At 41.3% G+C, this 12,275-nt stretch overlaps 1 protein-coding gene across 1 annotated transcript in view; it reads right to left on the bottom strand.

The window, feature by feature from the left end:
- Positions 1 to 721: 721 nt before the first annotated feature.
- LOC109895593 (ras and EF-hand domain-containing protein homolog) overlaps positions 722 to 12,275 on the bottom strand; it is a 28,271-nt gene continuing 16,717 nt past the window's right edge. Inside the window, exons 9-17 of the mRNA XM_020489425.2 lie at positions 11,948 to 12,027; positions 6,985 to 7,306; positions 6,536 to 6,670; positions 5,941 to 6,091; positions 4,916 to 4,997; positions 4,386 to 4,500; positions 3,036 to 3,155; positions 2,772 to 2,848; positions 722 to 2,062 (exon numbers count right to left, since the gene is read on the bottom strand). Coding sequence (XP_020345014.1) covers positions 1,957 to 2,062; positions 2,772 to 2,848; positions 3,036 to 3,155; positions 4,386 to 4,500; positions 4,916 to 4,997; positions 5,941 to 6,091; positions 6,536 to 6,670; positions 6,985 to 7,306; positions 11,948 to 12,027 — 1,188 coding nt within the window. The 3' untranslated portion in view covers positions 722 to 1,956. The remainder of the gene's footprint in view (positions 2,063 to 2,771; positions 2,849 to 3,035; positions 3,156 to 4,385; positions 4,501 to 4,915; positions 4,998 to 5,940; positions 6,092 to 6,535; positions 6,671 to 6,984; positions 7,307 to 11,947; positions 12,028 to 12,275) is intronic.

Here is a 12,275-nt window from a genome sequence, read left to right as displayed (position 1 = left end):
AGAAGCCCTGCTGATAGCTGAAGGGTGGTTGATAATAACAGCTCTTCAGTGTGAGAGATCCAGAATCGTGAAGGCCATCATCACCCTCCTTCAACCCACTCTAAACACTCCGTCACAGGGAGAACAACACCATCCAAGACAGAGGTTGTTATAAAGTTATTACCAGTGTCTTGTAAATCATTGGACATGTAAACAAATGCCAGGGGTCAAACCCAGGGCTGAAACCCATCCAGCGGTGACGTCGTAGGACTCAGCTCTGTGAATATAAAAAATAACCTGTTGATTTCCACTTAGGACACGCTTCTGTTCCGCCCACATCAAATTAATGAATCCATTCCAAACAATAACCTTGCCTGCTACACATTTGTGATTATTTAATTATCCCATGCCTGCCTGCCTGCCCCACCCCACATTTTGTTTGACAAATGACTAGGCTCGCCTCATCAAGCTCATGAAAATGTAAACTAATGGGAGGTGGGGCTGGGCTCTGTGCCAGACTTCCAGACACAAATGGCCTGAATAAATGCTGGTACATGCTGCAGCTCCTCGTAAAAATGCTCAGGGAATATGGGTGACACGGGTGTCCTAACAAATCAAATTTAAGAAGTTATCTGATTGTTTAATTTATTTTCCCCAGTCAGTGGACTCTGTGGACATTTGGGGGGTGTGTTTGTGTATGCGTGTGTGTGACTGAGCAAGAGAGTAGATAACACTCCAGATAAATTATATTATAACTTATTTTATATTCCATGCCCTCAACATGAAATATACTGTATATATATTCAGCATGCAATATTATGTTCAGACTCTGCCTGGATAAGGGAAGTCATATCACATTGGGTTTTGTTCATGCTACATTTTAATAGTAAAGCGCTTTGAGTATGCCAGAGGAGAGGGCACAGAGGGCTCAGACAGACAGGTGTGGGCTCACAGTGACATCATTAGTGACCCAGGAGAGGTCCAAATGGCAAGTCTAACATTACATAATATATTAATGATAACAATATTTTACAATATACACACAGAAATAAAATGTGCCCCATTCATTCACACCACATTCATACATTTGACATTTTGCTCCTCCCACGGTCATCCAATCACATCATTCTCTCCAGATGTTGCTCTTGGCTCCTACAATCAGAATTCAACTGACAAACATGACACTCCTTCCTTGACATGCAGTTGTTACTCTTTATCACAAATGTTGTACATGGAGGATGTTTCTGACACTACTGTGTCTACTATCACAGAACTAGAATGAAATTCTATATTTATATCTACTAAACTGTAGGTCCTCCCTCCGCCTTATCCCTTAGCAATAAACAGCTTACTAATAAGATCATTATTCCATTGTAAAAATAACATTTCCCCACCCTCCTGTTCACCACCTATCACGTGCATTTGTCTCTCCTCATCATGTCTGTCATGTAAATTGCTGCTATCCCAAGCTTTCTAGTGACTTGTTCAGAATATAATTTGCCAGTACATGGTACTTTTTAGACACTACCTGTACATTGATATATACAATAGCTATCTGCAATACAAATGACCATGGCTTCAACACAGAGGCTTCATAAGAAGACAATCAACAGCATATGAGATTAGACTTCACTACTAACCATGATGTGAATGATGTCAAAGGACTCAATACTAAAGCCAAATACATATATATGCATAACACAAGCACACATGTACTCATGCAAACATATAATTGCATAATCGTGCACGCATGCACACACAGCATAAAACAAGCACAGTTGATCTCATACGAGAAAATCAGCTGTTTGATATTCTAGTGCTATGGTACTCAAGTGTTCTGACTGGATTCTCCTGTGTTCTGTTCTTCTGAAGTCTCATCTGTCTTTGCTGACAGTATTCTTGTATGGTGGTGTTCTGTTGCTGTGGTTGCTCTGGTGCTGAGTTTTGGTTACTCTAGTAGTGTTCCTGTGTGGTTTCTTATCCTGTGCAGCAGGTGACAGTGGGCATCTTCTTGTTGGGACTTCTGTAGAGGTTAGTCACAGACTCCTGGTTCTCATCCCCATGAACCTGCTTGGTCATCTCTCTGATAGGGGGGGGGGGGGGGCGAGGAGGATGAGGAGAACGAGAATGAGATCAAAAGAGAATAATAAAATAGAAAGAGTTAAAGGCACACCTCCACTGTATTGGCATTAGTATAATTAAGCAATAAGGCCCGGGAGGCCAATATACCACAGCTAAGGGCTGTTGTTAGGCACGACGCAACTCGGAACTTACAAACCCCCGAGGTGCTTATTGCTTATGGGCATAATAAGCTGGGTGGTTCGAGCCCTGAATGCTGATTGGCTGACGGCTGTTCAGAACGTATACCATGGGTATGACAGAACATACATTTTACTGCTCTAATTTTACTGCTCTAATTACGTTGGTAACCAGTTTATAATATCAATAAGGCACCTCGGGGGTTTATGGTATATGGCCAATATACCACGGCTAAGGGCTGTGTCCAGGCACTCCAATGCGTCATACGTAAGAACAGCCCTTAGCCGTGGTATACTGGCCATATACCACACCCCCTCGTGCCTTATTGCTTAATTAGAGTACAGAACACTCTTGCACACTAGAGGCCAGCAAAACTTTACATGTTGTTCTACATTTTGGTCCAGGATTTTTTTTTTTTTTTTAAAGTATCCAACTCAGTCAGATCAGAGAGTACTCTAAGGAGCAACACATTTACAGGTAAATCACTTAGCAGAGAGAGAAAACAGAGATGTCTAGGATCCGGTATTTCTTACCTGGCCAGATGCAGCACGGCCTCTATGACATTAGATCCGTCTTTAGCACTGGTCTCACAGAAGAGGGCGTTATATGTCTGAAAGGAAACAAACAACGCAACTCTCAAATCAGGCTGAAGTTCCATACATACATACCAGGCTATATTCTAGGGTACAACTAGACGTGACTGTAAATCCCTCTGGATAAAATAATCTGCTAAATGAAAAATGTAAATGTAACTAATGTAAAGGTTTAAGTAAGACGTTGGGGTTGAGTGGTCTCACCATGGCCAGCTTCTCTCCGAAGCTGGTGGGGACACAGGTGACACTGTCCTGTAGCGCTTGCTCCCTCAGGTCACACTTATTTCCAACTAGCATGATGGGAATGTCATCCTGGGACACGTCCTGGACACAGATGGACAGCAGGTTAAAACACAGGCCAACAACACCGACAACAAACACAACAACACTGCTATCCAAAACTCAAAACTGAGTGCATCCCAAATGGCACCATTTGGGATGCACACACTTATCACACAACTCAACACTGCAATGAAATGGACACAGCGTTGCTTCAACAAGTTTTTGCCCAGTGGGATGTTGCTATAACTAGCAAGATGATAGCCTAATGTTTAGACTTTAGAGTTTGTGATCTGGTTAATGATTAGCCCAATGGGGTAAATCGGCAATCCTCAGCCTAATTATTTATAGCCACTATGCTGCATCAGGTGGGCTACACCAGGTGATAATAATGATAATATGGACTATTGTTATATTGGGTTCATTTCTGTAGGGGGAAATTACATTAAAAAATTTATTTTTATTTTTAGGGTGAATCAGCTTTAATATTGCGGAGAGATTGTTGCTTCCTTCAACGTAATTTTCTGCATTGTTTTGCAATCCCCCATATATTTTCGGGGTAAATATATATATATATATATACACATACCCACACATGTACATATATATAAAAATACATACATATACATACACACTTTAAAAAATATATACCTTCCTTTATTATTCCCCGCAAACCCTATCACCCCTCCCCTTAATTGGAGTAAACTATTAAACAATAACACTTAGGCTTCTACTTCCAGCTTATACATACTATACACATTTTACAGACACAATCTATTTTACAATAGTTATATTTGGTTTGTTTTTAACCCTGGCCTTCCTCTACTTCTGATGTCTATCCAATTTGATTTCTCTTTGCCATATCTGTTAAATGTTTATATTCATTCATTTTGGAGTAGGATGTCATTTTAAAAGTCACCCGAACCGACTTTCTCACAGTCATTCTCCTCCCAAAATGTTTACATCCCGTGGCATCACCCAGATGTGTGCTACACATTGGTGGCGGATAGGGTGAATTTGAACCTTAACATGTGGTTAGAGCATTGGCCCAATAACCGAAAGGTTGCTGGATCGAATCCATGAGCTGACGAGGTAAAAATCTGTCGTTCTGCCCCTGACCATGGCAGTTAACCCCTGTTCCCCGGTAGGCTGTCATTGTAAATAAGAATTTGTTTTTAACTGACTTGCCTAGTCCAAAATGTGAAGTGCTTTGAGCATCTTGGAAAAGTGTCATATCAATTGTATGCAAAAATGTATTATATAAATTATTACTACCTCAATCATGTCCACCCATTCTCTCACATTGAGAAAGCTCTTTTCACAGGTGACATCATACAGCAGGAGGACCCCGTCGGCTCGTCTGAAGTACGACTTCGCAATGCTGCGGAACCTAGGACACACACACACAGGGATAGAGGTTAACAGAGCACCACTACATAGATTGGCTGAAATAGACATGTTCATTAACACACGCATGCATGCAAACACACACACACACACACACACACAGCTCTCACTAACCCCTGACCCTGACTCTAACCCTAAATCTACCCGAACACTAAACCTAACCCCTAAACTAGCCTTTTTACAAGTGAGGACCAAAATGTCCTCACTTCCCTGAATATTTGTTGGTTTACTATTCTTGTGAGGACTTTTGGTTCTCACAAATATAGTAAAACGTACACACACACACACACACACACACACACACACACACACACACACACACACACACACACACACACACACACACACACACACACACACACACACACACACACACACACACACACACACACACACACCTCTCCTGGCCTGCTGTGTCCCACAACTGTAGTAGGGTGGGCTCTCCATCCACTACTAGTGTCTTCATCTGAAAGTCCACCCCTGAGGATCAACACAAGAGTATGTTCAAACACACTACTCCAAAAGACATTCACATTACCATCTAAATATACATTCTATATCTGTCCCAGGCAACTAGGCATGCATACTTGACTAGCACCATGGGATAGAGCATGCAGTTGCATGGTTTGCTAACTATCTGTCTGATAGAACTCAGTGCACTCAATTTGATGGGCTTATGTCTATTAAATAGTCTTTTAATGGTGTGCCCCAAGGCTCTGTACTTGGTCCTCTCTTATTCACTATTTATATAAATGATTTAGACAAAAATGTCAAAAATGCACAACCTCATTTTTATGCTGATGATACTGTTATTAACTGTTGTGCCTTGTCTCTTACAAAAGCTTTCCAGAACTTGCAAACTGCTTTTTATACTGATCAACATACCTTGTGTAGATTGAAGCTTATCCTCAATACTGACAAAACTAAACTAATGGTGTTTTCTAAAGCAAGAAATAGACCTTTGAACCTTTCACAGAATGCTTCTGCTCAGTGTTTGAGATCAATTGACACCCTTTACCATGGCGCTTTGAGATTTCTTTTAAACTGCAAAACCTCTACGCACCTAGGACACTGCACTCTTGTGAATTCAATGGTTTTTACTAGATTACTTGTAGTTTTTCATGTTGTTTGTCTGTAATTTTTGTAATGACTTGGTGCTGCCTATCATGGCCAGGACACTCTAGAAAAATATATTTTAAATCTCAATGGTTAAATTAAAGGTTAAATTAAAAAATTCTAATAAAAAAATAGAACCTTTGGAGACTTCACAAGCCAAGCTGTGTTGGGGAAAGTAGTGTGAAACCGAGCCCGAGCGGTCCAGCTAGACAAACTCCTTGTTCACCATTTACAGTCAAAAGTAATGTGTGGATAGAATGATACTGTAAGCAGGTGAGAGCTAACACAGGTACGCTGACACACCCACCCAGGGTGGCGCTGGTGTTTCCTCGGAACTCGTTCTTGCAGAGGCGGAGCAGGAAGCTGGACTTGCCCACCGCTGCATCGCCAGCCAACACCACCCTATAGGCCTTCTCTGATGTCATATAGCCCAGGTCAGCTGACTCCTTCTCTTTACCCTATACACAGAGAGAGAGACAGAGAGAGAGAGAGAGAGAGAGAGAGAGAGAGAGAGAGAGAGAGAGAGAGAGAGAGAGAGAGAGAGAGAGAGAGAGAGAGAGAGAGGAAGAGAAAGCACAAGAGGGGGCGAGAGAGAAAGAAAGAAAGAAAGTGTAAGAGGTTAAAGGCACACCTTGACTGTATTGTACCGGACCATGTCATAATACTGGAATGATGTTAACTCACTTGTCATGCATAGTCAACAATCAACAGTTTCTCCTGAACTAAGTCAACCATTTACGCTCAAGTGTTTTCTACTGCCTGCCTGCTAACCAAGTAATTCCGCCAAGTGTCTGTTTCTTTTTAAAATGGTTTTAAAGCTCCAAAATGAGCTTTTATTTTAGTTCTACAATCCAGGATTTACACTCTCCTCTCTTCTTACACCACTGCCCTCTGTCCTGTACCTCATTGGTGATGGCAGAGAGGGCTTTGCGTGTGGACGCTACAGAGCTGGTCCGGCTGACTGACTCCAAAGGTTTCCAGTCCAGGACAGAATCACTGTCTGATCCAAACACCATCTCATCCCGCATCTCTGCAACCTGACACATTAACACTATCGTATTAACATCAATACATAATGAGTGTTATCAGTAACAATAAGTGTATGTAGTACAAGTGGATGACGATGAGTGTATAATGTCTTTTTGTGTGTGTGTGTTGTGCATTACTGTAAAGTGTGTGTGTGTTTGAGTGTCTGTGTGTGTAATAAGAATGTGTCTGTGTGTGTGCGTATAGTGTGTACATGTATGTGTGTACTACGGCATAGTCTATGTGTGTTTTTGTATGTAGTGCTTGTGTGTGTGTATGGTGTAGTGTGTGTGTATGTGTATTACTGTATGTTTATGTGTCTTACGTCATTGTCAGAGTGGGCCCCCGCCAGGCTGTCTGTGTTCCCTGCCACCCTCTGTTCCTCCTCGTGCCCTTTCACCTCCTGCTCAGAGTCATATTCGTTGTTGGAGCCACGCAGGGTGGACATGCCGCTGTCTAGGGAGCTCTCGGGCAGGCTGTCTACCTCGCTGCTGCGTTTTACCTGCATGGCCGGATCACACAGAGCCAGGGCTAGGGTGTCCAGACTGGGCCGCCGACACCCCAGAGAACTCCTACCACCTTCACCTCCACAAAGGCCCAGCAGGTCTCCGTCCGCATCCACACCATCCACACCCGCCTGGTAGAACCTGGGACAGTATAGACAGACAGAGGCATTCCTGTCAGTCTCAACATCCACACAGGCTACTCGAAACAGAAACCTTTCCTCACTACAGTGGTTCATCGACTTAAGAGGTTCCCCGGAATCACAGCTTCATTCCTCCAGACCACCGCAGGGGGGAGTTAGAGCACTCATTATGCATCTGGGTCACAAGGTTTTTATATGACCAATCATTTCGAGTGGTTCCAATGACAAATTTGACATTATGCCACCCGTCGCTGGTATGTGTATGTAAACTTTCTACATAAACTGTACCTACACACGTATCTAGAGTTGAAGTCGGAAGTTTAAATACACTGAGGTTGGAGTCATTAAAACTCATTTTTCAACCACTCCACAAATTTCTTGTTTAACAAACTATAGTTTGGCAAGTCGGTTAGGACATCTACTTTGTGCATGACACAAGTCATTTTTCCAACAAATGTTTACAGACAGATTAATTCACTGTAACACTATTCTAGTGGGTCAGAAGATTACATACACTAAATTTACTGTGCCTTTAAACAGCTTGGAAAATTACAGAAAAGGATGTCATAGCTTTAGAGGCTTCAAATAATTGACATAATTTGGGTCAACTGCAGGTGTACTTGTGGATGTATTTCAAGGCCTACCTTCAAACACAGTGCCTCTGCTTGACATCATGGGGAAATCTAAAGAAATCAGCCAAAAATTGTAGACCCCCACAAGTCTGGTTCATCCTTGGGAGCAATTTCCAAACGCCTGAAGGTACCACATTCATCTGTACAAAAAATAGTACGCAAGTATAAACACCATGGGACCACGCAGCCGTCATACCGCACAGGAAGAAGACGCGTTCTGTCACCTAGAGATGAACGTACTTTGGTGCGAAAAGTGCAAATCAATCCCAGAAAAAAAGCAAAGGACCTTGTGAAGATGCTGGAGGAAACAGGTACAAAAGTATCTATATCCACAGTAAAACGAGTCCTATATAGACATAACCTGAAAGGCCACTCAGCAAGGAAGAAGCCACCTCTCCAAAACCGCCATAAAAAAGACAGACAACGGTTTGCAACTGCACATGGGGACAAAGATAGTACTTTTTGGAGAAATTTCCTCTCGTCTGATGAAACAAAAAATAGAACTGCTTGGCCATAATGACCATCGTTAAGTTTTGAAGGAAAAGGGGGAGGCTTGCAAGCCGAAGAAGGAAGAAAAATTACGTGGATATATTGAAGCAACATCTCAAGACATCAGTCAGGAAGTTAAAGCTTGCTCGCAAATGGCTCTTCCAAATGGACAATGACCCCAAGCATACTTAAGTTGTGGCAAAATGGCTTAAGGACAACAAAGTCAAGGTATTGGAGTGGCCATCACAAAGCCCTGACCTCAATCCTATAGAACATTTGGGGACACAACTGAAAAAGCGTGTGCGAGGTCCACAAACCTGACTCAGTTACACCAGCTCTGTCAGGCGGAATGGGCCAAAATTCACCCAACTTATTGTGGGAAGCTTATGAAATTCCCGAAATGTTTGACCCAAGTTAAACAATTTAAAGGCAATGCTATCAAATACTAATTGAGTGTATGTAAACTTCTGACCCACTGGGAATGTGATGAAAGAAACTAAAGATAAAATAAATAATTCTCTCTACTATTAATCTGACATTTCACAAAGAAACTAAAGATAAAATAAATAATTCTCTCTACTATTAATCTGACATTTCACATTCTTAAAATAAAGTGGTGATCCTAACTGACCTAAGACAGGGAATTTTTACTAGGATTAAATGTCAGGAATTGTGAAAAACAGAGTTTAAATGTATTTGGCTAAGGTGAATGTAAACTACCGACTTCAACTGTACAGCGGTCTAAGGCACGGCATCGCAGTGCAAGAGGCATTACTACAGTCCCTGGTTTGAATACAGGCTGTATCACAGGCGACCGTGATTTGGAGTGCCATAGGGTGGCGCACAATTGGCCCAGCATCATCCAGGTTTGGCCGGTGTTGGCCGTGATTGTAAATAAGAATTTGTTTTACCTGACTTGCCTAGTTAAATAAAGGTTAAATTTAAAAAACTACTGGCGGTAACTGCAGCGCAATCAATAGGATGTGACCAGTGGCTGGTGCTGACAATATAGCTTGTTATGCAAGTGTTGCACACCAACAGATGGAGAAAACCAATCAATCAATAAATTTCAACAATAATCTTCATCTTAATTTGACTTCACAAACAACATTAATTAATTGGAGTCTATTTCTTCGGAGCCTGGACCAATATAAAATAACTTAACTCGCTGAGGTAGGCTATGAGGCTTAACAGACCATTTTTTTAGTAGGCCTACTTACAATTTTTGACCAGTGGCAACTGGGAACAGCAAGGGAAGGCCGGACCGTTATGCTGTTCTGCTATTCCAAGGATGTGTAACCGAAGAGAGATACCACGAGTGGGCACAGAATACCAACTAGGATGGATCCCGAGGCAAATGTGGCTTACCAGTGAACCTCCGGGTGTTCATCATTAATACTGTGTCTCAGAAGTGTCTATCCATGACTGATGCAACCCGAAAAAGCATTAAAGACAGTTATTGAGCACTTGAGGTCTCTAAGAAAGTCTGGACATGGCCTGTTCTCCCTTATGTAAGGAATTAGGCACTTTCCCATGTTTACTACAGTATGTATTTTAGGCTATGTTTACTTGTCAGACTGCACAGTAGCCTAATAAACAAATGCATGTGGCTTATATCTTCAAAATGCTTAAATGCAGTGCTGTATTTCTTCATCAGCATCTTTATGCTTTCGTTAATAAAATAATGATTAAAATACTCTTTCAAAATGCTGATGTTTATTTAGTTATGGATCCATAACGAATTACTATCGGAATAAATATAACTGATTTACAGAAATATTGGAACAAAGTTGTCTAATGAAGGCAAAGAATTTAGAATCCTCCAATCCTCTTATGCTGTAGCCTAACCCGAATGTCACATTGTACCACACCATATTTTCCATTCCATACTAACGGAAACCCGGGGGGTTTCGTTTTTCGTTTTTCTCGGAATAGAAACACCATAATATTAATCAAATTAATTAAGCCAAATTTCTTTAAATCAATCCCATATACTATGTTATTACAAAAAAAGGTTTTAACCTCTCTAGGGTATGTGGGATGCTAGCGTCCCATCTGGCCAACATCCAGTGAGATTGCAGAGCGCCAAATTCAAATACAGAAATACTCATTATAAAAATTCTGAAAACAAAACATATTTTACATAGGTTTAAAGATTAACTTCTTGTGAATCCAACCACGGTGTCAGATTTTAAAAATGCTTTACAGCGAAAGCATACCTTACGATTATTTGACAACATAGCCCAGTTGACAAATTATTACAAACAGTAACCAGTCAAGCAGAAGCGTTACAAAACTCAGAAATAGAGATAAAATTAATCCCTTACCTTTGATGATCTTCATATGGTTGCACTCAGAAGACATTCATTTACTCAATAAATGTTCCTTTTGTTCGATAAAGTCTCTTTATATCCAAAAACCTCTGTTTTGTTTGCGCGTTTTCTTCAGTAATCCACAGGCACAAACGCAGTCAAAACAGGCAGACAAAAAAATCCAAATTGGATCCGTAATGTTCATAGAAACATGTCAAACGATGTTTATATTCAATCCTCATTGAGGATTTTTTGCCTAAATGATCTATAATATTTAAACCGGACAATAACGTTGTCAATATAAAAGGAGAAAGAAATGCACTCTCTCGGGATTGCGCATGAAAAAGCTCTGTGACACATCAGGGTCCACTCATTCAGACTGGTCTTACTCCCTCATTTATAAGAATACAAGCATGAAACAATTTATAAAGACTGTTGACATCTAGTGGAAGGCATAGGAACTGCAAATTGAGTCCTAAGTCAATGGATACTGTAATGACATTGAATAGAATTTTTTTTTTTTTTTTTTTTAACTTCCTGAATGGATTTTTCTCAGGTTTTCGCCTGCCAAATCAGTTCTGTTATACCCACAGACACTATTTTAACAGTTTTGGAAACTAGAGTGTTTTCTATCCAAATCTACCAGTTATATGCATATCATATCTTCTGGGCCCGAGTAGCGGGCTGTTTAATTTGGGCATGCTTTTCATCCAAAATCCCGAATGCTGCCCCCTACCCTAGAGAAGTTCAATTCTCTTGTAATGCCAATATGGAAGACTATCAAATGCTTCTCAAAGATGCCCTCTGGTGGTCAAACTAGCACTGACTTGCATTAACAGAAAAAATGGCTGACAATTAAATAACGTGCCAGAGAATTCTGCAGCAGCCCGCAAGGTGTGCTGCAGTAAGACACAACTTACTGCAGGAGGAACCACAGCACAACTAAGCTAGCTCCAACAACCAAGCGAGAACATAGACTGTGCTGTTTTGTGTATGGATGGCTATGAGTCCTGTATGGATGGCTATGAGTATACAATGCAAACATGCACATGTCCAGTGCTAATCTTCCACCTGATAATAATTGTACATAAACTTGAGTTTGAACATACACATGTACGTGTGCAGTGTGTACCTGTATTAGAGTATATTATCTGGACTCTGTCTGCACAAACACACCAGCAGGCTGTTGCTAGTCCAGTTCTGTCTTACCTGTCGCGGTATGGAGATGAGTAACAGATACTCTTGCTCCTCCTGCTAATGGTGCTGGCTGGGGAAGCACTGCTACCACGCTGAAACACAACCACAACATCACTGTCACAGCTGTCTGGGTCACTGTGTGTGTGTGTGGGTGTGTTTTTGTTAATGTTTGGGTGTGTGTCCATACACTTATGTGTGCACACGTGTGTGTGCACTGACCTGTATGTACTGAACCCTATGTGTGAGTATAGGAATTATCGCTAGATGAGAGTGTGTGAGACAGAGTGGAAGTTATGAGGTTATGAGGAGAGTGAGTTAGGGGTCAAGACTGAAATATGTT

This window comes from Oncorhynchus kisutch, linkage group LG8 (genome assembly GCF_002021735.2).
Source record: "Oncorhynchus kisutch isolate 150728-3 linkage group LG8, Okis_V2, whole genome shotgun sequence".
Lineage (NCBI taxonomy): Eukaryota > Metazoa > Chordata > Actinopteri > Salmoniformes > Salmonidae > Oncorhynchus > Oncorhynchus kisutch.
The sequence above is the reverse complement of the archived record's forward strand: the minus strand, read 5'-3'. Positions and strand labels throughout refer to the sequence as shown.